Raw genomic sequence first — 26,564 nt, forward strand, 5'->3', positions numbered from 1 at the left:
AAAGCAAGGAAATACATCAAAAACCAGTATCTCCTTTGAAGATGTAAAACTTGCTTAAAAATCAATGAAAAAAGTAACTTACTGGAGAATAACAACAATTCCTTCAAAGCAAAGTGGTGATTCAAATGGAATGTATTTTTCAATGAATTTCCTTGTGCTCATCTTACAACAGATTAGTAATGAGTAGATGAATTGTTTATTTCAGAAGAATTCATATATATATAACCATGATCTTAGAAAGTTCACACGCAACAGATTGTGGTAAGAATTTGTATATTTTATTATCATTTAATTCCATCCAACTGCACACAAAGAAATCATTCAAATTATAAAGAAAGCATACCAGAATGTTGATTTTAGCAGGTTTTTTTTCCTAAATTCTCCTTTGTAAGACTAAAAAACTGATTTTTAAAGGGGTTGTATGGGAAACTTAAGTAAAACTTTATTATTTTCATAGAGTACACAATACTTGAACATTTTTAAAGTACTCAATGTTTCTAAAATATTATGGAGTTGATAAACAGTCATAAATTTAACACAGGTTCCCTCTAATTAAAAAAAGTGGTTCTCAAAATAAATCAACAATTCCCTAGTGCACTTATAAAGAGAAGAGATCAAAAGCAGAAACTGGTATCTTTCCTTCCAGTGTTAATTAGTAATTAAAAATCTTAGCTTCATTAGTACCTACTCTGAAATGGTTTGGGGTTTTTTTTTCTTTTTTTGGTGGGGAATGAAGATGTTACACAGACAAATCCTGCAACAAAAGTCATAAAAATTAACCAGTTTTGAAACTGCTTGCCTTCATCACAGTTAAAAAACTATATGAAACTGTATTATTTTCTTTTAAATACACATCTTCCTTGTAGACCTCAGCTTTCAGTTGGTCTGGAGTTGCACGTAGCTGCATGTATTGCATAATTCTACTGGCCAAGCAACACCCTTCCTCTATGACAGTTCAGATACGTCTGATAATTTTAAGTAGAAATAAAAATATTAGCATAATTTTTTGGCATCATACAGAAGCTGACAGCTCCTACTATTTGGTTCAACTGCAAGTCCTAAAGAAGAATTTCCTGTATTTGGGGCAAGAGGGACACGACTGGCCTTGCCACCGTTTCAAAACCGAGTAGATGAAATTAATGTCCCTGTATGGATTTCAAGTGTCTTCCATTTGCAATTTGCTTGATGTCTCCACTCCTCATTCCATTCTCACAGCTCGATATTTCCTGCATACAAGGTAATCAGCAGGATAGCAGTAAACCCCGTGAGCAAACCAGCATTCTGAATGAGGAAGAACGTCAGATCCGTCTTTCTTCCCGTCACTTTCTCCCGCAGCATATCGTTCATCTCCGGGAACTGAAAAAAGGGATATTTTTAGGTAAGTATTGCCATCTCGTGGTAGCACGCCTTAATTTAAGGCATTGAGAACTGAACCTTATTGCCGACTTTGGACTGAGTATTAGAACTAACAGGGGGTGATGGCAGTCACAGGAAAATATCACCCTAATTACCCTGAAAAAACACTCCAGCAAGTATGGTAAGATGAAATGGTGTTTTTTTCCTCTCTACTGTGGCTTTATCTGGCTGTGTCTCATGCAAATTTTCCCTTTTTGATTCTAGCAGCCTCCTAGGTTCCAACTGTTGGTCCATGTGTTGCTAGGAGCAGCTGCCCCTGTATTGCTAAATGTTTTGTTTCCTTCACTGCTATAAAGAGAAATCCTTGTTTGGGAAACAGAAGACTAGGATTCTTCTGCTTCATCTAAAGGAAAATGAAGTGCAGATGAAAACACGGGCAACCCCTCTGACATCAGAAACCTTTCTGGAAGGTCTGGTGGGCTTGCCAGGTCAAGCAAGGAAGAAAAGGAAGACTACTGGTGTGAAACTGATGGTAACAGATGCAATATGACATTACAGTGCCATGAAGGGATTCTTCATTCCATAATGTACATCTCAATGGTTAACACAAGAGCAAAGGGTGACGGATCGGCTGCTAACTGCAGAAACAAAGACACTGCCTCTGGAGCCAGTGGAGGTGATGGCAGAAGAGCACAGGTATGAAGTTCTCTGCGTGAGATGATTCAGGACATGTGTTTGCTGGCAGGTAAAGCCAACTACAGTGGCTTTTGAGAAATAAGCCTTAAAGCATTCTCCTGTTCTGCTGAGAATAATCTAACCAGAATACAATGAAGACAGTTTATTTCAGCCCTAGTCAGGAAGCCTTCAGGCTGGATAACTCCAAAACTGTATCTTTCTTTGATCTCACAATACAAAAACAACTATTGAAGGTACTGCAATTCTTGAAGAACAGGCTAAGGTTAGCGGGAAGAGCCCAAAGTTTCCCAGAAATGGTTCCAGAGCTCCGTCACACTCTTGCACAACAGGGCAAAACCAGATTAACTTCATGCCATACAGCAAGGCTCATTTGTGCACACACCTCAGCATACATTCCCACCTGCCCACAGCCTCCCCATTCAGTGATCCTATTGGCAGAGGTTGGACTATGCCAATACTGGCAGAAAAAAAGAATAGCAAAAAGAAAAGGAGGAAGGCATGACATTCCAGTTAATCCTACCTGCTTCTGGACAAGCAAACCAGAAGTGTGTGAAAATCGTAAGAAAGTGGAAAGCCAGATCTCTGTACAGAGCACTTCAATACCCTATTTCAGACTTTTCAGGGGGAAGAAAAATTCAGATAGGTAACTGATACAATCCAAAAACCTATAAAAAGAAAGAGAGGAGGGTACAGGGAGAGAGACAGATAGGGAGGAGCAGAGAGAACAGAACAACAGATACAAAGAAAAGAATGTTACCTACTTTGATGGATTTAATAACAAACTTGAGTCACTATAAATTTATGCCATGAATTTTACACATCAGAGTTCAGTACACTCCTATTCATTATATGAGTGAAGCTTAACAAAAAGCATTAGCAATTAAGGTACCGCAAGCTTATGAAATAATAGAGTTGTTGTAACTCTAACAACATATTAAACCCTACACTATTACCTAAACTATAACAGTATTTAATGAAATAGTCACCATAAATATATGACAGTTCCTAAATGTATATGGAACCAAACTGGGGTCTCAAATCTTTTCAGATTTGGGTCTCACTCTTCCAGTTCTGCACTCAAATGGATTCTCATGTGGCAGATGCAAACACCTCTGCACCTGTTGCATCTGTTCTTACAACACTGACTTAAACATAATAAAACTTAAAACTCTTGAAAATCTCTCTCATTTCAAGACAAAACATCATCGTAAGAGGAAATTATGGAATATTGCTAAGTACTGTGAATCCAATGTCTAAATATGATCTGGATTTTAGCACAATTTCTTTTCCTTATATCTTCTAGCACACTTTGAAAAATAAATTGTAGACAGACTATTTTGAATAGAACTCAGCAACATTTTTTGTCTGAACCATGAAAATGAGGCTGGCACTCATTGGTTTAAATCAGGACAGAATTTAAATCAAGTTTTTCATTATCACTGTGGTTACACAACACCTTTCATTCAACTCAAAACTTAATATTTAACTTTATTCTGTTTACCTTTCTTGCTTTTCCTTCACAACATGGTTTAAATAGACAAACAAACCTTTTAAAATAATAAGGTGAAATAATGTGACACTTTAAAATGCTGAAACAAAGAGTTTATACACTTTTTACTCTTTGATTAAACCAGGCCAAATTCATGAAAGGCTTGTCCCTGTCTAAAACCCCTTTTCAATAATCATATAATGAAGTGAAAAGCTTTAGTGTTTCATGAACAAACATAACTTTTTATGGATAGGTGAGGCTTTATGAAGCCTTACCTATTGGTAACAATAATTATCTGTGCACCTCCATTAAGCGTTTAAGTGATGATATTCTATTATCATTATTATTATTATTGGTCACTGGCATGAGAAGGAGAAAATTCTGCTGGAGAGACTCAGCAGAGTATACATTTTTTTTTGCAGAGAAATAAATGACTGAAAATGAAATTATATCTCACCATATCTGCCAGAGAGATGTACAGGAACATTCCACCGGCTATAGCAAAGATGATGTTAGGAGCAAAGTTGTTGCCTACTAATATTCCAAAGGCCAACCCAATGTAACAAGAACATGCAGATAGGAAATTGAAAAACAGAGCCTGCCGAGTACTCATTCCTGCATTAAGCAAGATGACAAAATCCCCTAAAAGAATAAAAAAAGAGAAAACCTTCAGAAAATGATATTGTGGTTATTCTGATGTCAAAAGAAGTCTGAAGACATTATTTGTATACACATTATAACCCTGTGTTGTTTTTCTTTGTTCAAATAGGTGATGAGGATTTTCCTTCAATACTAAGGACACTGGAATATTCTAAATAAATAGTGATGCAAGATTCAGCTAAGAGCACAGGAACACACAACTACCTATGATGATTTTTGGGTTTTAAACTAATTAATACAACACTGTATGAACCATATCTAAACAGGATAATTAGTACCTGTCCAATATATGCTCCCAGCTTCCGCCCACCTGCACTTGGGAACTTCCTGTGCCAGATGTGTGTTTTGGTGCTTGGTAACTTTTTGATGAATATTTTTTCTATTAATTTGTCTAAACTTTCTTTCAACCTCTGCCAACTTTACGCCAACACAACCACCTACAACAGAGATTTCCACAGCAAACAACATGTGCTATGAAGTTCCTTACCCAGTTCATGAGGAAACTCTTCACACAAGATGGCTATGGAGGTACTGAGCCCTTGAAGCAGAGACAAAGTGAAAGAAGCCCCAATAGCCAAACCATCTATGAAATTATGTACAGCATCACTCAGTGTCACCATCCAAGCAATGGTCCCAATCTTTGATAGTGGACGCCCCTTAAGACACTTGCATAAGCTGCTTTGGGTGGCTCCTTCCTGAAAAAAAAAAAACCCAGAATAAAACAATTACACAAAGCACTGAAAAAAGAAGTCAATGAATCACGCTTCTGTCTTTAAATGAATGCCGAATATAAACTCAAGCACTGCTGCACATAGAGGCCAAACTGCTTTGTCCAAGAAGCAAATGGCACAGCAGAAGCACCAAATGTTTTCTGTTTCAACAAGGTGACGTGCACAACCCAGTCGCCCTTCTGACTGCAAAGTGTCACCTGGATGCCCTTCAGCTGAGACAGGAAGCAATTCAGGTCACAGTGGTCTGAATGTCTCTCTGGAGTCTCTGTCAGACAAAGATGGTCCCAAGCCTCCTCTGCCACTTCTATATAAGCATGTACAGTCAGAAGGATCTGATCTCAGTGACTGGTAGCATCTGTATTTAAAACAACTGGCACCACATCATGGTCTTAGAGACATACTCAGCTACCACAGTAACAGAATTCTATCTACATTATATATATGATGTGTCTATAGTATAGAATGTGCCTACAGTATAGACATATTCAAATATTCCATAAAGTTTATTTCTAATTTTGGGCAATGATAGTCAAGTCCAGCTATTCAAATTAGTTTCTACAAAGTGAATGTTTCATAAAAACAGCGGTGGCTAATTTTGACTGCACAATTAAAGGCTCAGAGCATGAAATCAACAGGCTAATATAAAACTGCAGAGCACATACCCTCCAGGGATCTCACTAATTCTCCCCAGAAGTGGAAGTAATTTATACATCTGGTGCCATGAAATAATGAAAAACCTGAACAGACATAGAACTGCCATTTTAACTGCGAGCACAAACTAAGCTCCCCTAAAAGTTCTTGGTCACCCATTTGATGAATTTCTATACACACATACTGTGTTTACAGAATATTTGCAAGCATTATAGTATTTCCCCCATTTAAAAAAAAATTGCTTATATAGCATTAACTAGTGCTTATCTACTAGAATATATAAGCAGTAATATATACGCACATGTGCCTACAGACATACACAGCACAGAATCACAGATTAGTTAAGGTTGCAAGAGACCACAGTGGCTCATCTGGTCCAACCTCCCTGCTCAAGAACATGGCACAGGATTGCATCCAGGCAGTTCTTGGCTGTCTCTAATGAGTAAGACTCCAGAGCCTCTCTGGGCAATCTGTTCAAGTGCTCAGTAAAGAAGTTCTTCCTCATGCTCAGGTGGAACTGTCTGTGCATTGGTTTCTGCCTGTTGCCTCTTGTCCTATTGCTAGGCATCACTGATGCCCATCACAGGGCCTGCCTCCATCCCCTTCACACCCTCCCTTCAAATTCTCATAGACACTGATGAGTTTCCTTCTCTGTCATCTCTTCTCGAGGCTGAACAGACCCAGCTCCCTCAGCCTTTCCTCATAAGAGATGCTCCAGTCCCCTCATTGCCCTTGTGGCCTCTGCTGGACCCACCCCAGGAGCTCCATGTCCCTCTTGTGCTGAGGAGCCCAGAACTGGACACAGCACTCCAGATGTGCCTCACCAGGGCTGGGCAGAGGGGCGGGATCACATCCCTCGACCAGCTGGCAATGCTCTTCCCAATGCACCCCAGGATGCCATTGGCCTTCTTGGAAATAAGGACACTGCTGGCTCATGGAAGGCTTGTTCTCCACCAGGACACTCAGGCCTTTCCCTGCAGAGCTGCTTTCCAACAGATCAGCCCCCAGCCTGTGCTGGTGCCTGAGGTTATTCCTTCCCAGTTGCAGGACCCTGCATTTGCCTTTGCTGGATTTCAGGAGGTTCTGCTCTGCCCATCTCTCCAATCTGTTGAGGCCCTTCTGAAGGGCTGCACTGCACTGCGGGATATTGGCAAGTCCTCACAGTTTGTGTCATCAGTGAACTGCTCAGGAGGCAAGTTCACCAAGTCCTTGATGAATAGGTTAAACAATAAAGGGCCCGGTACTGAACCCTGGGGGACACCACCAGTGACAGGCCTCCAATTACACCCTGACCCACTGAGATCTGCCATTCAGCCAGTTCTCAATGAACCTCACTGTCCACTCATCCATTCCACACTTCCTGAGTTTGCCTGTGAGGATGTTGTGAGAGACACTATCTAAACCACTATTTAAGTTAAGGCAGGCAATACCCACTGCTCTCCCCTGAACCACACACATCTCCACTTCTTGAAGTAGAAGGATATAGAGGAACATCTCCTTCTCCTTAGGAGAAGGCCAAAGAGTATTCCAATAAATTTTCTTTAGGTATTAGAAACAACACTGCAAACTGGTTTAGTTTTGCCATATGCAAATGCTACCAGGCAAACTGATTTTTTAACTTCAAGGAAATAAAATGATCAATAAGTCCTTGCAAAATATTTAAAGACAGTGCTATAAGGTCTGTCGCATGATTTGCTTACAGGCCTCTTATCTGATTACATTCTTGTATTTAGGAGCTGCCCTGGGACAGGACAAAAGTTCAGGTCAGGAATTTCTGAGTCAGGTGCCTATTGCACTGCCTGGAACTCATAGATAATAGAGCCTTGGTTGAGTAGTGCCAAAACCACCACAAAGCAGCCCCTATTCAGTCTACAGGAAGTTCTGAAATTACACTTTTATGATGCAAAAACAAGCAATGGTATCAAAAAATCAGGAGTTTCCCTGCTGATTCAAACACAGAGGTTTTAGATTTGTACTACACACTTACCTTTAGTTTTTGAAGGCTTTCCTCTCAACATTTCCTCTAACAGAAGCAGGGCCAATCATTTTTTTGAGATTATTAATTTATACCTGTACTATTTCTGTTTGAGATAGGATCACTTACAAGCAATAGATCTCTCTCTTAATCCATGAAGACAAGCTGAACATCACTTTAAGTAAGAAGTATTACAAAGCAAGCCACCCAAAATACATGAGTATAAGAAAACCCAAACACAATTAGCAAAGTTCTTCCACCAATTCATCCAGCTTCCTGAGGTAAAGATCTGTTCTCTATTTTTTTCTGTTCCCTGGTGACCATCCTTCAAGGAGATTACAAACTGGAGGAAGCATTGTTTTGTAGATCATCCTGATTTCCGCTTAAAGCACATCATCCTTCTTGCACATGTTTCTAGCTTTCCCTTTCCCTGAAGAAAGGGAGTTTGATCTAATGCAAAAATTTTCTTTTTAAATAAATTTTCACCAAAATAATTTAAATAATTTTATAATAATTTAAATAATTTAAATAATTTTCCACCAAAAAGAAAATCTAAAGTATTTGCAATTAACTTAGGGTTCCAGTATTGATTTCCTTCTAAAAATTACTTTATTGATCCAAACTTCCAAAATGCAGAAACAACTGTAGTTTATAAACTAGGATTCAGCTTCTGAGGCACCTTTGTTTTATATCTATAGCTATATATATATATATATATATATATATATATATATGGCTATCCTGCATTTACATTTACTGTGTTGCCCTGAAGTATCATAATTCATACATGTAATCCATTTTAAATAATGTCTTGACAACTTCTCTAAATTATATATACAGTGAAATTGCCTTTCTGGATTTACATTCTGAAGTTTACTAAATCATTTATCCAGTAGAAGTAGGTGAACGAGTAATATATATTCTTCATGTTTAAGATAAACCAGACTACTGACAATATACCCTACAAACACAGGATTCCAAAGCAAAAATTTAGCAATGCCTGTCTCCTCTGGATCATTTTCATTTTGTCATGGTAGTTTAGCTTACATCAAAAGAGATGCCAGCTAAGGAGCTCTGTAATATCCAGCTGGACTATCAGGTTTAATTTTTATTAATTATTAGTGCAGTTCTATATTATTTGTATCTCCACAGTTTATGGTAAACCAAAGACATCCTTGGTATTTATGCTCTTCTAAACACAGGAGACTCTTCAAAAAGTAATGGCCTCTCCTTCATTCCCAAACTTAAGAAATTATACAGAGACTTATTTCACCTTACAATACCTCAGATTACTATTTTACAATATCTCAGATTACTACTGCTATTTCCACTGCATCCCTAAGTCCCTCAGACATGAATCAGACACGTCCTCTGAAAGAGCCCACAGGACCAAGAAGGAATCCTGACACTGCCACCAGGCAATAAATAAATGCTCTGTAAAGTTTTGTCATACAACTCTAACAATGTGCATTCAAGAACACAGATGTTTCAGTAATTTGTCTCTGAAATAACTGTCTTTCAAAGTTTCTGTTGTCAAGCTATATTTCAATGCATAGTAGATACAAACTTTGAGTAGAGCACAAAGGTTTCCAAGGTTGCACTTACTGCTGCAAGTGAAAACAGAAAGTGGGTGACTAATTAACAATTTACTCTGACAGTCAATTTCTTCTGGCATGGAAGGAGAGAATATAGCTGGGTCACCATGGCTGAAAACAGTTACCACACCTTAGCACAATCAGGTTTCAAATTCCCTCTTTAAAGCCTTCATTTTGATTTCTGACTACTCTGTATTTGCCCTCCTTAACAAGCTGTTGATTATGAGGACACATTAAAATTCTCCTGGGTACACATTAGCTTATGCCAAATGGTTTTGCCCTAAACAGTACATTCTTGGGAAGCTGAATGCATCCCCACCCTCCTGTCATTACCCTAACTGCCCCAAAGCATCTTGGCCACATTGGCCCTCCCCTGACCCGGCCCTTTGAACCTCTCTGGAGGAGGACAAGAGCTATGATGGCTTTTTTGTTGCTACACAATATCATAGAACTATTAGGTTGGACCTCTAAGGTCACTGAGTCCTAATTAACCAAGTCCAGCATTAATCCATATCCCTATGGAACACCTCTATGCACCTTTTAAACACCTCCAGAAATGCTGATTCCACCACTTCCTCGGGCAATGTTCCAGGGCTTGACAACCCTTTCCCTGAAGAACTTTTTCCTAACATCCAATCTAAACCCCCCTGGCACAACATGAGGCTGTTTCCTCTTGTTCTGTCACTTAATTTTGGAAAGAAGACACAGACCCCCAAATGGTACAACCTCCTTTCAGACAGTTGTAGAGAGTGATAAGGTCCCCCCCAAGCCTCTTTACTCCAGGCTAAACAATCCCAGTTCCCTCAGCTGCTCCTCATAGGGCTCATGCTCCAACTCTTTCACCAGCTTTGTTGCCCACTTTGGACATGCTCCAGCACCTCAAGGTCTTTCTTGTAGTGAGGGACCCAAAACTGAACACAGGATTCAAGGTGCAGCCTTAGCAGTGCCACAGAGGAATAATCACTTCCCCAGTCCTGCTGGCTGCACTGTTTCTGTCTCTGCAGAGAGTGGAGGCTTCTTTTACTTGTTTTATAAATCTACAGAATAAAACTTAGGGACACTCATAGTACTAATTCCCTCCTGGTGCCCATGTAATTTGAATAATTAAGCATGTTTCTTCTAGTTTTTAAGATGTTCAGTATTCACCACACTTCTCGACATTTCTAGGGTAAGGACAAGTACAATTTTGGTGGTTTAAACTGTGTGCATCAAATGCTCTGTCAGCCTGCAGCGTCAATGCAGAACTCCCAGATTTTATCCTAGTTGTTAGAGACTGCCTCTGGCCTGCTCTCCTGCTTGCTCCTCTCTGCTCCCCACAACTTACTTAACTGGCTAATAAAAATGGATGGCAAACCAAAAATCTCTTCCATGGAAAAGTCTGCCTTAAAACATCTTAAGTTTTTTACTATGTGTTTTTAATTTTTTTTTAATACTGGTCCTCCTTGCACAATACTGCTCCTCTCTACACGTGGAAGAAGACTAAAGAAGCACAGAACTTTCTCTTCCTACTTCCATTTTCTTCTCAGACAGAAGGAAGTTGTATTTGCAGTATGAAAACAAACACAAAGAAACAAAGAGAACAAATCGGAAACATAATAATACTTAAATCAGGAGGAATGGCTTCTGTCTCAACATATCACCTCTGTGATTCCCACAGAATTCAAATACACTGTGTTATCACAAGCAATGCTCACAATACACAGCCTGAAAGTTACTGTGCTACTTTTTCTCTTTAATCATTGATTGGTAGAGCCAGGCTCTCACACTTAACAGCCTTATGTATTCAGGAACAAAATACGGATCATTTTGTACGATCAACGTTATCACAACAGTAAAACACATCATTGTTCTTTAAGCAAAACAGTAACAACAACAAAACCAAAATTAGCCAAATTAAATACAAGTTCAAATCTGATTAGATACATCTCTCTATCCAGCCCATTCCAGCACTGACATAGCCCTTTCTGCTGGCTACAAATTGAGGGCATCATTCAGTTTTTTCAAGCTTGCCCCAAAGCTTGCCCTAGTATTTTTTCGTAAGGTTCAATCAAATTATAAGCTGTAAGTCGACAAAAACTTGACAAAAGTAATAAAAATTCATATTAACTCTCCTCTTAGATATGCTTATATAATTGCCAGGGAAAAAATTAATAAGTAGACACAATTTTCATACCTGTGCTGAGATCACACTGATGCTGTCAAAACCAAGATTTCCATTGCTCTCTATGACAGCTGAATTTGCATAACATGTGCCCCCATTGCTGGATGAGGGTGGTTTGGCTGAATTAGTCTTATCCTGAGAATTATTCTCTTCTCCATTTTCAAAGTAGTTGTGGCCAGTCTAGGTGAAAAATAAATAAGTAGGTAGCAAATTAAAAAGTAAAATAGCAATGTAAGAAAATAAAGACAAAAAGGAAAAGGTGGGAGGGAGATCATATTCAAGCTGCCCTCCTTTCCACACCAAGTGATTGCTAAAATGAGCAGCAGTGAACATTTAATTTTTTAAATTATCTGCAAACATATCTAAGTTCATAACTTATCTCTTACTGTTAGCTAATCAGAAAACATGGGAGACTTTTAATTTCTATACCTTTATGTAGAACACCCCAAGCCAACCTGACCAAAAGTGATCAACATTTTCTTGTCAAACAGAGCTCATTAGGCTTCATCTGTTTACATAATTACAGAAAAACAAATTCATTTTTTTCTATTTTTAGCTATTGCAAATGAGGGACAGTTGATCATCATAATTTTCAGTAACAAAAACACTTTTCAGTATCAGCAACACTCAAGTGAACACACAGAAGACAAGTACTCTGACACAGGGGTAGAAAGCAGAGCCCTGGGCAAGAGGAAACAGCTACACTGTTCACTGAGCAGGTCTGTGTACCAGAGCTTGGGGAAACACAGAGCTAAAGTTACTGAACACCAGAGTCAGGCCCTATCAGCACAGCTGCACATTGCAGATGACCAAGAAGGGTGTATTTGTCACACTCATTTCTCCTGCCCAAGGAGAAGCCCCATGGGCAGACTTCATTCTCTCCACCTCTTATATATTGTCATGTTTTTCTGATGCATTTAGCTACCACAGCAACAACTTGGCTGTGGAGAGCAACTGGAGTATATACCAAAGAGAGCAGACCACACTCACATCTGGATTCCATTCCCAGAGCTGCTTGTAACTCCCTCAAAAAAGGGAGATTTCTTGCCCTATTCATATGGGTTTTAAACAGATATATCAATATACAGTAAGGCTGAATTCCTCAGATAAAATAGGAAAAAACCCCACATTTTATCCATCTAGCAAGTATCTCACAAAATATGACAGGTACTTAAAGGCAAGGCTCATTCAGTTAGTGATAGGTTTCATTACCTTGTTATAGAGCTTTAGTATCACTTTAAGAATCCTTTCCACAAAGAAGAGAATATAGAATCCACCGAACACAGCAACAGCTTTCTCAACATAGTTATCTACTTTTGGATCAAATCCAAATGCCTAATAGTGAAGAAAAAAGCAATGCAAATTAGTCTGTAATCTGAAATGTAGTACATTTCCAGAAAAACAAACATCACACTGCACAGATTCCCCTCTATTACAAAAACTGTCTCTATACCAACCATTGGTTTCCACGAGCAGAAATTGTAAAAGATTCTGATATCATTACAATTTTTGAACTTGGACAATATGTTAACAGTGTAGCCTATTAAAGTTCACTACAAATTTATCCAGAGTATCTTTCTTTTTATTTAGAGGCAGAATAGCCCTTGGTCCTTCCCAATGAACAACAAGACATAGATCTTTAGAAACTAGTATGCAAACCTGTAATGATTTATATCATTATATTATCAAATAATATAATGATATATATTGATTATAGATATCATTATTATTATCAAATAATGATTCCCTTTGCTTACCTCTGGAATGAGCTGGAAAATTGCATTAGAAAAGAGAGTACCAATGGCCAAGCCCACAAAGTAAGTTAAAACCTTGGGGAAATATGACTTCTTTAAGAGAGGAGTTAAAACCAATCCCAGAAGTGATGCCAAGTTAATGATAGACACAGCCAGGAACCCAAATCCCCAAACTGTGGATAAAAAAAGAGAAATACAAAATATTTTAGTATAACACCCATTTCGGTCTGCTTGTGATTTCTCTAATCGCTTAATTGGCATGGAACTGGTAAAAGAGTCTTTCCTTGGTTAAAATTAAAACTCACAAATATAAAATTCTTAAAATGCATAGACAGTTAAGATGCATACCTGTAGAAAGGAAATATCTGAAAACACTTTCTGGGACAATCATATTAAAAATGTAAACCATGCTATCAGAATATATGGGATGGCCTAACTGCTGGTAATATAAATGAGGTCTCTCTACAGTCAACGAAGAGTAAAAATTAAGGCTTAGGCCAATAGTTGAAGCAGCTATAGCATAGAGAAAAGACAAAACTTCTTACTAGTCCCAGAGTCAGATCCAATCAACATTTACTTCTAAAACACTCCATGACAAAAAGACTGTTGTCTTGGCTGCACCAGATATAAAAATCCTTCCTGATAAAGGACGACTCCTTCAAATCACCCTGAGGTGATATCTCAGTTCCTAACCCTCCTCCCTCCTCCTGTCATTCACAGAAGTTCTGCTGGCTGAAAATGCTGCCCATCACTGTTTTTCAACAGGTGATAGATACCTGATAGTTGAGATAATTATAATAGAGAAAGAAAAGTGCATTAAAAAAGAGGTCCTAGGTTTAAAAACAAGGATATGTGATTTAGGTATGCAATGGCAAAAACCTTTCCTAAGAATCCATAAATGCAGCAGGGTTCAGCATAATTTTGTTCCCCTCACCATAAGCATAATTCAGATATTTAGTGTTTAGGCACCAGGACTTGCACAAATCCGTACCATAATTATTCTGGAGCCTGAATTATAGGTTGGAGAGGTGTGGTGTGGTTGTTGCTGCTTGTAGGCACTCACACTCACAAAGTTGTGCCTCTATGGAGAACATTTTTTCCCTACATCTCAAATCCATATGAGAACAGAGAAAAACTTTTTTTAAAAGTTGTACTAAAGAGGTGTACAAGGGTGGCCCAAGTAATGCCACAGAACTAAAAAGTAATCCAAACAGACAAAGAGTTTGTCTTTAAAAATTAACCACAAAAAATTATCAATTAAAAACGCAACACAATGTTGCCTAGATGAGAACAGTTTCATATAATCCAGAAAGCTGCATCATTATAAGCTTGTATGTATGTAGGGAAGTCACCACAAATTCCTCTCTGCATAGCAGAAACTAACAGATCAGATTATGGTCTGATATTATTTCCTGGAACACAACTGGCAAACACACGAAGCTAAATTCCTCACCTGCAACTGGGATGCTCCACTCTGCACAGTGTCACAATGCTTTTATAAAATGAATTTCATATCATGTCAAGAACAGAAAGCATTAGAAACATTCAAAGCATTTGCAGATGTATCAATGCCAATTTCAACATTCATTTGCCAATTTTGAGAGAACTACACAGAGAGAGGGAAAACAACTAGATATGGGTAGATTCACTAAGCTACATAGATTAATTTTTATTAAACTAAATGACAATTAAGACTGTAACTATATTTTTGAAATCAAATTTATAATAAATGGGTTTCCAGTGTTATCATGAGTCAGAAAACACCAAGTTTGGGATTACTACAGACGTACAAGAGTATTTTAGTTTAGTGCATGGACATCTACCCATACTCTGTGCAAAAATGTACATCTTAAACTGAGCTGAAAAAATTCCAAGACAACCAATGCTGCTAAAGTTCCTGCATTAAGGACTGTATTTCACAATACTATGTGCCTTAAAATGGTTTTATTCATTAGGACTCCATCCACACTAGTCTATTCATGAGTCCACACATCTCAGAAAACTGGGTAGTCTGGCTTTATGTACCAGAGCAAGGCACTCAGATGCAGGGCTAATTCTTCCCCAGACTGATGGCTCAGTCAGTTTTTGCTAACTACTATTATTCTTTCTGTCTTTAAACTATAGCCCCAATGAAGAGACAGCCAAGGTACCCAAAGGCACAAGAAATCCAAAAAATAGAACTGCAGGAGTGCAAGTAAGATGCCCTCCTTAGAACACTGCTGCTCAGCATTGCTCCTTGTAAGAACAGGCAGGCTCAGGCTCTTCCTTAACCTTGTCCTAGGATGAAGAGGAAGTGCATGAATACCTTTCTGAAGAAGTCAAGCAGAGGACACAGAAACTGTTTGTCTTGGACATGACGAATGCCACTGGGCAGTTTCAGCTGTTTGATACATCTCTATACACCTCCCTATTATCTTTCAAAGAAGCAAGCAAGGGGAGGAGCTGTGTGCTCAAGGATCAGATAGTTTTACAAATTCCAGGACAAAAGACATAACGTCTGTTGCCTTCCAACTTCTACTCTGCTTTGGCATCACTTATTTTTTATTCTGAGTAGCTGCCCCTAAAGCTCATTGGACTGGTTTCTTCTGCATGTCTTGTCCATTAGTATTTTGGAATACAGTGTATTATTAAGAGAGAGGGGATCCCTGGGGAGAAAATTCACATAGGCACAGCTGGAAACAGGCACAGAGGATTTTGCTTCATGGGCAGTAACTGAAATCATCTGGGCTCAATGCTACTGACAGATTCACTTTGTGATTGGGGGGGTGTATAAATCAACAGCTGCATTGGGCACTGGGCCTTTCTAGGAATCTCTGTTCAAACAGGTACCACTGTGTGTCACAGTGGTTTAAAATGCCCTAACCATGAGCCTTGCAGATTTCTTGTGCTGCAGCCAAGGGAGGGGCAGGGAGAAGGCCGCCTCGTTTATCTGGCTATTGGACATTGCTTCTGAGCTGGACAGATAAAAGAAAAGCAAGAGGGATGGTCTAAGTAGCTTAGGAGGTTAACTGTAGGTCAAGGATTCCATGTTCAACCTACCTAACCAGCACCCCCTCCCAAAAAAAAGAAAAAAAAAGGAGAACAGACCCTACTCTCCAATGCAGATCTAATGGTCTTCTCGGTAAAATGTGTCTCCATACCATACAAGCAATCTAGAGCAGTCATGCTAAATTGGTGCCAGGGTTTCAGTGATTACTCAATCAGAATTCTAATCTTTCACTGACGCTGCAAAACACAGCTATGTTTTAGGAATGATCTCTAATTCTTATTAAAGATGATCACCTATATTAATCAGAATGTTACTAATACTAGTATTTCTAAAGTTACAAAAAGCACTTCTGTATCTCTTCTTATGAATACTGACATTAGGTGCTATTAATCCAACATTCTAACTTTTAACATTAATTCAGCTGATTCCCTTGGAACAGTAAGTTCATTTGGAACACTGACTTGAATTATATCTGATCTTTTTTAGTGCAGTAAGTGATTTCTTTAATCAGATAAATATTCCCTGTCCAATGCTATTTACTGCACTGTATAGTTCTGTGCACAATAAATATAGAAATAAGAGGGCAAAAAAGAGGAAGGAAGATTAAGGCTACTTAACCATGTAACAGTCTTCCTCATGGAGGGGTCATCACAGAAGATTACATGAAAGCAGGAGTCAGAATTTGGAAAGAATATGAATATTTTTCCTCAGTAAAAAAGACACTGGCTTACCCGACAGTCCCCCTGCAAATAACTCCACTCAAATGTAGCCCAAGTAATTCTAACTCTACCTGCTTCCATACAGGCAGATTCCACCAAGTTTAATTTCCCATTGCAAACCACCTGCACAAACTTCCCTTCTGTACACTCATCTTTTCTTCTATTAACCATCTATGAGTCCTTATGTTCCAAGGCACAAAGCATTATCCAAGCAAAACAAGTCAGAAAGACTCTTTCTTAAACGGCCAAATATTCCATAACTTTCTAGTCAGTTCTTTCACCTTTCTTACAGCATTGTAAGCAGGTCATTGTCAAGAGATAGTTGGATAGACTTGTTTGGATAGTCTGCTGACCTAAAACAGCAGTTTATGTTCCCACTTTGGAACCATATCTTCCCAAACAAGACACTCCCGTTATTTATAGATAAATGCTTACTGCTCCTCTAAGAAAACCCCACTCCAGTCACAGCATTTATGCAAGTAACTAACCTTGCAAAGAATGTGGTTTAGATGTGTCCACAAAGCTCTCCTGATGATCACATGGGTGAAAAATTAGCTGTTGCAAAACTGCAGGACATATTGTAGAGAAGCTGGAATTTGATATGTGGCTGTCGTTCGGTATCCCATGCAAAGAAAAGATTTCTTCACTAGTCAAGCACTGAAATCAAAAGGGATTTTGACAACTTAACACATCAATGCAAATCAAAAAATAAGACATACAGTGAGAAATCCAAGAATTACAACATGGAAGTACTGTAATGCATTTTCAGGGAAGTCTACACAATGTACATTGTGCATGAAAATACTGTGATTGCTTGATGTGAAGCAGAAATGATTCAAAGTACTTTAAGTTAGATAAATCACAAATCAATAAACCACATTTTAAGAGACATTTGGAGATCTTTTGCCCTGAGAACTCAGACAGCTAAACCTCACAATATATTTGTAAAAATAGCTTCAAAGTACTTAAAACCTAAGGTAATTACAAAATAATTAAATTTAAGATCAGACTAGATACAGTTAAAATCTCAGTAACAGAGTATGCCAGAAAAGGGCTGGTAATTCAGTGACAGCTTATTCATGTAAGTGACCACTTCTACTTTACAACAACACTTCTTATTTATCTCGCCAAATTAACTCCTCAAAAATGGTCTAAAGCCAAACATTTTTCATTTGTCTTACAGCAGTAACCCTTAAGGACAAACATTGTCTTGTAAAACAATGAGATAAACTCCTGCTTGGGATCTTCACTTTGCCTTTAGCACAGGACATAATAGTGTTTGATGGGTCAACAATAAATATACTAGGCAGTGCTAAACCAGGCCAGGGGCAAGGCAAGGCTGGTTCCTCTGTTTGTCATTTTCAACCAAAAAGATAAAATACAAACCATGAAGTATCATAAAAGATACATCTACAAAAAAAAAAATAAAATTGAGTGTGAAACGTTCCAAACTGCTGAAATCTTTCATCTAACACTTTCTGTTCATTTACATTCTTTATTTCCTACAATGATAAGAGAAAGTCTTCTTTTTCTGAGTGTACACAACAGTTCTGTGCAGTTATTGCTGCACAACAAACACATACCAGGGTTGAGTCTCAAGACCAAAGAAATCAATGTTTTCTTCTATTTGAGACATCAATTCCAGCATAACTCTCCCCGTAGCAAATCTCAGTATGATTGCAAGCAGAGAGCACTGGAAGCCTTAGCAAAATAAACACAAATGGTCACTCCCTGCTCTTCTCAGTTTTGCCAGCCTTCAGATTACACAGCACGTCTCCAATAATTCAACATTGTTATTTATAAGGCAATTAACTCCTAGAGATAAGCCAGAGTGATTGCAAGTCATTTATTTCATCAGAGCTGCTTCTGCTCCTGTTAATAAATATTTTTGTTACTGTCCAAAAGGTGAAAGGCGTGCACTCATCACCAGAATGTGACTCTCTTTGATTTGCTTGGAGGAAGAGAACATGCAGGTCAATTCAACTGACTTTAGCTAAATTACATCCAGGATGTTTCTGTTCTTCCTCTTTAACTCTGTCAGTCTAGCAAAGTACTCAGGCACATGCTTGAACTTAAACCTAAGAGCAAATTTTGTTAAGGCCATGAGACCCTAAAGACTCAAATACACAGAAGCAAAGTGCATATAATTTCATCTTTCAATATCAATGTTTTCAATGCTAATGTCAAAGAAGTATCACATAAATTAAATAGAGCTTATAACAGATGGTGGTTTTTTGCTTTAAAACATGTTGCTCCATTTAACCTACATGAAAGTAGTGAATAAAAAAATCATCACTGAAGATACAGTCTTTAACAGACCAATACACAAACCACTGGAGCTTTCTAAACTTGTTATGTGTCTCATCATTTTACTGTTAACTCTGCATTTTGGAATAATACAAAATATATGGTTAACATGCCCCCACCAGACAAAGGGAGGATAGTTGTGGTCTACAGGAATAGTTCCTGTATGGTGCTTATTTATTAGCTCATGGAGCCATTTCCGGATATCTGTGGTCAGAAAAACAAGCCAGTAAGAGCTGAGAATTCACACTATAACTATCTCTGAAATAAATCACCTTTAACTATTTAATTCCTAAGATACAGAATAGAGTACTAGCATTTTAAAATACCAATACATTAGTATTAACATTCATTCACAAAAATCCAAAGATGTTGTAGGTAGGAAAACAGATAATGGAGAGAAACTAAATGAGACACAGCATAAATTAATACACCTGGCAATTGTAACTTTGCCTACACACAAATATGGAGATGAGAAATACCATGATAGAAGAGCTCTTCCATGTGAAATTGAGAAACAGCATTGTATTTAATTACTATTATTATTTTGATCAGTGACAAACCCAGAGGATAATGATTCTTATAAATGATTCATTGTTATAAGTCACCTCATACTCTCAGTAAACTCCTACATACAACCAAGAGCTAAAAAGCAAGCTTGCATGAGTTCACCAGCACAATTAAAGGATTAATTAAAAGACTGAATCTTTTAGAAGCCTTGGACTGGAGCAAGGCATGTTTTGCACACTGCAAAACTCGGCATTGATCTTTTCAGGATAAATAAATACATTAACACAGCCACACTGCTGTAAAAACGTAAGATATTTACTTTTTAAGACTGATGGACCATCTCATCAGAGAGAAAATTTAGCCTCATGGAACTGGGGACTGAAAATGATGTCCTGACTCACCAAACCTGCTGTTGTGTCTGTCCCCTGCTGTGCAGCAAGACCTTATCACAGTGATAAGGTGAGAAGATTTCCTGTAATGTGACTGTTGCCAAGTGTTTAGTAAACAATTGCAAAAAATATATAACAAAACTGATCATCCCTGAACTATTAAAAAGTAACTTTAAAGATGTTTTCATCAAAACTGAGGAGGAGCTTAATCATAGATTTTACACAGTTACAGAATACTGAGAGTTAGAAAAAATTAAACTATCAACTAAGTTATTCAAATGGATGTTTACTTTTACCCTGGTAAGCCTCTCCCAAAAATAATCAAACAATATGGAATTCCTCTAACTGGAGAAATTAACAAAAAATGCTACAGTAATAACTACCTTTTAAAGGCATCAGTCTCTTCTGTGATCTTCTGCTGTGTTCTTATCATAGCTCTACCTCTTTTATCTGTAGCATTCCACATGTGAAGCACTAAAATACTGAACAGCATCCTGCACTGCAATTTCTAGATGTTGCCAGATTAAATACCAGCCCAGCCCACCCCAGGACTGAGCAGTGGGTCCCACAAGTAGCAAAAGCAAACAATAAATGCAGTGAGTGCCTATTTAACAGGCTTTTATTTCCCTGCCTAATTTTTTTTTTAACTTAGTCTGAGCATGGATAAGGCAAAATAGAGACCTACAGCGCTGCCTTCCTCAACTTATTTGCAAGAAATGAAAGCATCTAATGCTGATGTGGTAACACCTTTGTGTCACTTAGGACAGGTAAAAACTGGATGATGCAGATGATCATTCCCTCAATAAGCAGCACTCCACGAGAAGGAGTCAGGTGAAGCTGTTCAAATGCACTCAAGTGCTTTAGGGATTTCACACACCCCAGGACATGTGCAAGGCAGCTGTCCATGCTGGGAGCTGAGAACTGTCCACAAATATTTAAATTTACTGAAAATATTGTAGAAATAAGACACTTAGAGGTTACAACAACTATGCCTATTTAGCACCTCACTGGCCAGGCAAAACCAGGTCATGGTGCTGGATCAAGATCCTAATTCTGTAACTCTTGTTTCCATTCTTTCAAAAGGACATGTTGTAACTAGTGAAAAACTACCCAAAAAATCCTCAAATCAAAGAATATACTTGCCTGGTTCTAGTCTAGCTACTAAACTTACTAGACTTTGATCCTGAGATAAAAAGTAATTATATCTGATTACAAATATTAATAAAAAAATTATTTAATTTTGTCAAAATCTTTTGTTTAAAAACAAAATGCATTACATTAAAACACAGTATTCAGGTATTCCATCTAGACTGGCATAAATACAGATTTAGGAAAGCCAAAGAAGGAAATAGGAGCATGATTTTAGCACCTGCCAATTACACCAAAGCATTAAAAAAGGTGACATTAACAAGCCTTCTTTCCAATGCCCATTTACCTTCCAAGCATTTATTGACCAAAAATTTTGAGCATGTCATTTAGTCCTTTGGCACACATGTGCATGGCTGCCATACTACAATGAATTCAGTGACAGAAGATCAAGTATGGTTTCATGGTTTTTACATCTCGCTAATAATGTAAAATACAGAGCAAATAGCAAGCCATCATCTCTATTAGACTACAATTGCTAATTTTACCCCTATTAGTATGACTAAAATGTGTGGCAATTCCACATTGAAATGTGAAAAAAACAGCACTGTTCAGTATTTGTGCTTGCTCAATTAGCACTTATTTCTCTGACAAGGAATCTTAGTTTACATATTAAGAAAAGGTGATGACAGAAAAATTGAAGAGCAAAGAAAATATAAACACAAAATTAAAATAATTATAAAAGTGCATGATGAAAGCAAAAAGAGACCAAAAGCAGAAGTAATTGGTGACAGTAACATCCAAAATTCAAAAAGGGTGCTCCAAAAATCCAGGTTTTTTCTTCTACATTAAAAAATTAGCATCTTTACAGACATCATAGGACACAAGTGACCACAAACACCTACACAAGTATACACACAAACACTATCACCAACAAATTAAATCATTTTTTACTCTCCCTTTTCAAGTCAACCTGGTATCAAAGGAAAACAGAAATCAATCAATCAATCAATCTGCTTTTGGCTTACACACCCAGACTTTTAATATTTAATAAAAAGGAAGAGCTTCTTGTGGATCTTTTCATGAGATTAATAGGCTTACCAAAATAGTTGTGAATGAGACATTAAAACTAAACACTAATACTGGGATAACATTACAGAGACTGTTCCTTCCTGCCAGGTGCTGTATTACCTGTCCCTTACAGACCAGCTCTCCACTAAAAATTCCTTCAGGCTTGGAATGAGGGACTCTCTGAAGAGCAGGGTATGTTATCTTGATTCGAAGAAAAGCCTGGGAGTCATCCCACTAGGTCTGGACACAGAAGTTAAGAACTGAAAGCCTAAGATAAACCTTCTGCCCTCCTACAGTCAGGCACTTAATGCAGCCTGAATGGATTCAGATGTCTTGAGGAAGACCTGAATCACTCTCCAGAGCTATTCACTTTCCTCTGTTGAGAATCAGTAGAGCTTAGGCCTCTGATGCCTTCCAACACCCAAACTTGTATTAGGCCACTTCATGTCTCCTGTCACAACCAGCAGATGCTGAGTTATCATCTTGTAAGCACAAAGACTCATAGTGTTTAAAAACACAAGATTTAAGTGGTGTAAGTCTGCATTTGCATGTGCCACCTGCCTAAAGTCATGGACATATCTGACATCCATGAGGGATCAAAATGCACTTGCTTTAATGGCTCAAGCTGATGGAGCGGCCACAAGGCCAATTTTAAGAAAGAATGCAAGTAACTCAGCAAAAAAAGTAGTTTTCATTTCAAAAATCATTTCAGTATGATACCCTAGATATAATTCAACATGAACATAGTTAGAACACGCCTGTTTCAGTTAAACTTCAAGTTACTTATGAGGAACATGCATTCATAGTAATAAGAAAGAGCATTACTTTTTTTCCCCCTTCTGTAGCCTGTGTACGAGAGCTACGTGCTTTTGCAGACAGAAAACCTGAAGGACTGAAGAATCCACTCATTTCTATGCCCTTTTAAAGAAAGCTGCTTTTCATAGCCATACTCAACACTGCAAAGTTGTAGTTAGCATGTGTGGCTGAGAATGTTTATATTTGTAACACACTGAGTTGGAACAGTGACCAGTTTGTGAGATTTGAAAGCAGCGACTCCTGCAAACATTGCTATGCTTATACTGAACACAACATTGATTTCAGGGCAATTAAGTCCCAATTAAACCTTCCTAAAACAAAAAGAGCTTATTCAAGGTTTGTCTCCTTCACAGAAAAAGCAGAAGAGCTTTTAATTTCATGTTAAAAAACAATTCTCAAGGTCCTAGAGCATCCCTCTTCTGTTTCTGTGGAGTGGATTTAAACCAGAGAAAACAGCCATTTGGCTTTCTTTTCATTTTTGTGACTTTGTGCCTCTGATTTCTGAGCATATGGAAATCGCCACCAATCTCAAAATTTCCCTTCAAGGAAACAAATACAGTCCAGGATGGTCCAGGTAAGCGAAATTACAGAGATTTTAAAAGTGCCAGAGAGATCTGAGTTTCTTATGGTGACATTAAACAGAGTACAAATGTTTTAAAGAGAAGTAATAGTCCAGTGATATCCAGACAGTAAATTAAACATCAATTTAAAAAGCTTTTTTTTTTTTAGAAGATTAATCGATAGGTGTACACTTTGCACTCGGATAAAAGATGTGAAAATGTCCGAAAAAGTTTCTCTACACAAGCAGACCTGTTTGTATAATCGAGATTTTGCTATCTCATGACAACTGTATTTCAACAGTTCCTGAAGATTTGCTTATTCAGCTCTCGGAGGTAAACACTAGCTGGTTCTCATACACTCCGTGCTGCCGGACAGATGCTATTTAACCGTGAACAGAGACAGTTTAAGAGCCCAGCAACGAGGACGGAGAGCCAATCCCGGGGCAGCCCGCGCCGCAGCAGCTCCCTGAGGCACGGCAGCTTCTCCCGCACCTCAAGCTGCCCTCACCAGCGCGCCGGTGCCTCTGCCCGCAACCCGAGCCCAGAGCGCCAGCAGACATTTGCTCCCTCCCGCCTTCCCTCCCGCCTTCCCGGCTTCACCGTGAGGAAACACGAGGGCGGCGAGACTTAGGACACTACGGAGCTGCCCAGCCGGCCCGACGCGCTCGCTCCAGCCCGTTTCCAGCCCGGCCGTGGCGGTGGCGGTGCCGGTACCTGGTTGTGGTGCAGGTGGGCGAGCGGCAGCGCCGAGCCCAGGGCGGGCGCGGCGCCCAGGCGCTGCAGCAGCGCGGAGAGCTGCCCCGCCGACAGGCTGTGGTTGGCCCCGAAGACGCGCAGCACATCGTCGGCGAAGCTCGTCGAGTTGTCCGGCCCCGGGAGCTGCCTCTCCATCCCGGCGGGACGCGGCGAGTGCGGCGGATGGCGCAGCCCCGCCGCGCCGCCCTCGCCCCTGCCCACGGGCTCTGCGGGGCGGGAGCGGGGCCCGCCCGCTCGGCCCCTCCCCGGGGGGCGTACTGGGGACGCGGGGCGGGCGGCGGCGGCGCCGCGGAGCTCCCGGCGGGGCGCGGAGTCGCCGCTCGGTGCCCGCCGCGCCGTCGGGCCAGGCTGCTGACCGAGCGCCCGCTGAGCCCCGCCGCCCCGGGGCTGAGGGCAGCCGCGGGCTCCCCGCCACCCTGTGTCACCACAGAAGGTGGCGCGGGGCCGTCCGAGATCGGCCCACGCGCGGGCAGCGGGGCAGGATGTGAAACTCCCTGTTGCCACCAGCCCCGGCCCAGAGGCCAAGAGTCACACAACCATCAGGGTCATGGCCCCCGCTGCCGTTCCCAGACGCAGCCCCAGCTTGCCCGCCTGCCCCTCACCCAGCCGCCCTGACCCTCTGCATGGCAGAAGGCATAACGCAGGCCAAGGTCCAGGCCCAGCCAGGCACACAGGTACGGCCCCGCCGTACACACCTCACCGACGCTATCTCCTGAGCCCAGGCTCCTGGACCTTGGAATGAGTCCTTCGGTTGGCAGCCAGTTGGGAAACCTGCTTCTCACAGGCCCCCTCCCTCCCACAGGCTGAGACATAGATTTGTGTCTAGTCTACCTTTTTAGGCAGGATTAATGCACAAAAAACATGTGATTTCATGCACGCTTTTTAACAAACAGAGAAAATTGTGACTGGTCACAGGTGTATTCCTGGGGGCTGTTGCTCAAGTGGTTTAGATAAAAATGCTCATGCTGCAGGACAGCAGCCCCAGCTCAGCAAAGATATGTGCTGTTAAGTTATCCTATAAGTGCCTTTTACAAAATTTATTACATATCTGTGTAGTGGACAGAGACAGTGTGTTTTCAAAGAGTTTGGGTTTTTTTTTTTTTTAATATTCTCATTTAGATCACTGTAGAATTACGCTGAATTACGTGAGTTTAGGCAGAGTTCCAGATTCCAAATTTTCTGAAACCAGAATTTTGTACTGTCTGTGCCAAGTAGTCCAGGTAACAGCACTATGAAGGAGGCATGGTTAAAAAAGATACTTCATGATTAGCAGAGCTGATTTAGATAAATCCTTCATAATAAACTGCCGTGCCACAATGCACAAAGCATCTAGCAGGGAAAAAAAATGCCAGCAGCATAACATATGACCGGGCAGGGGGGAAGAAAATCTAGAGAGCTGCAATAATATTAATTCTAATACTGAAAAACCTGTCACTGTTTCTGAATTAAAGCCTCAGTCACTGATATACTTTCACATTTCCATCTCACTTGGCTGGTGGCTGAAACAGCCCCGGCACAACTCAGCTACGTGTTGTTCCAAATGTCCCTATCTGTACTGGTTCTACCACCAGCCGAGGCTGAAGATGCTCCACCCTACCCACTTCTCTATTTGTATGTGCATTTTGGCTCTCTTCCAGAGAAATCAACACAACATTCTCTTGCTGCTAAGGGAAGTGCAACATTCATTGGGCAGCAGCTATGTTATTAGCAAAACTGGCACCTCCTATAGTTTCTTCTTCAGTGTCTCTCCAAACAGCTGTTACAGCTCTAGTAACAGTTGATTATTGCATTCATTCTGAAATTTTAAAATTCTAGATTTCAAAAGGGCCTTATGACCAGCAGATCAATTGGAAGTAACTGCAACCTGGCTATAAGAGGTAAATCAAAGCAGGTTGCATCAAGATTTGTCAGTGCTCTGTTGTGTGAAGCCAAAGAGTTTATATCAAAATTGATTATTTAAAGACTTTTTCAGCAGAAATATAAAAGATCATTTAAATTAGTATAATTAAACTCATATTTGTATTCATTCTTAGGCCTATATTGGCATCATGCTGAAAAGTTCAAGGAATTCCTGGATAATTCCATTAAGATTTATTCTCTGTTGGCAGTTCTTGGCAGAATGAAAATTTATTTCTGAGACGCAGCCAGATTTTTTCCACAAGGAGTGATGCATTCATACAGCTTAAAAGAATATAGTTTAAAAGAAATATGAAGTTTCTAAACTGTCTGTTACTGAGAAAGCCTGCAAGAACTAGCAGGGCACACTAACAGTAAGACAAGAGGTCATGTACCTTTC

General features: G+C 39.6%; 1 protein-coding gene and 1 long non-coding RNA gene across 3 annotated transcripts; one reads left to right on the forward strand and one right to left on the reverse strand.

Annotated features, from left to right (window-relative positions):
* Positions 1-256: 256 nt before the first annotated feature.
* On the reverse strand, positions 257-25,087 carry SLC39A8 (solute carrier family 39 member 8). 2 transcript variants are annotated; one of them, XM_059844186.1, is made up of 8 exons: positions 24,964-25,087; positions 17,265-17,433; positions 13,072-13,241; positions 12,527-12,649; positions 11,327-11,494; positions 4,689-4,896; positions 3,999-4,183; positions 257-1,356 (listed from the first exon to the last, which is right to left on the reverse strand). In XM_059844186.1, the coding sequence occupies exons 1-8, from the start codon at positions 25,078-25,080 to the stop codon at positions 1,210-1,212; spliced, it is 1,287 nt and encodes a 428-aa protein (XP_059700169.1). In that variant the 5' UTR covers positions 25,081-25,087; the 3' UTR covers positions 257-1,209. The 2 variants fall into 2 exon arrangements, with proteins under 2 accessions (XP_059700169.1, XP_059700167.1); XM_059844184.1 differs by lacking the exon at positions 24,964-25,087 and adding an exon at positions 24,227-24,482.
* LOC132326243 (uncharacterized) lies at positions 1,243-4,693 on the forward strand. The gene is made up of 3 exons (XR_009486178.1): positions 1,243-1,378; positions 1,621-2,052; positions 4,311-4,693. It is a non-coding gene; the product is annotated as an uncharacterized LOC132326243 (long non-coding RNA).
* Positions 25,088-26,564: the final 1,477 nt, after the last annotated feature.

Source organism: Haemorhous mexicanus, chromosome 4 (assembly GCF_027477595.1).
Source record: "Haemorhous mexicanus isolate bHaeMex1 chromosome 4, bHaeMex1.pri, whole genome shotgun sequence".
NCBI classification, from domain to species: domain Eukaryota; kingdom Metazoa; phylum Chordata; class Aves; order Passeriformes; family Fringillidae; genus Haemorhous; species Haemorhous mexicanus.

Bases quoted from the DNA above. Each gene is read 5' to 3' on its own strand.
- SLC39A8 (XM_059844184.1), bottom strand. From the start codon at position 24,403: ATGGAGAGGCAGCTCCCGGGGCCGGACAACTCGACGAGCTTCGCCGAC. The intron at 12,650-13,071 runs GTAAGCAAAGGG...CTTCACTATTAG, and splicing joins TTTTCCAGCTCATTCCAGAG to GCATTTGGATTTGATCCAAA. The intron at 4,897-11,326 runs GTATGAAAATTG...TTTTTTTTTCAG, and splicing joins TCAGTGTGATCTCAGCACAG to GAAGGAGCCACCCAAAGCAG.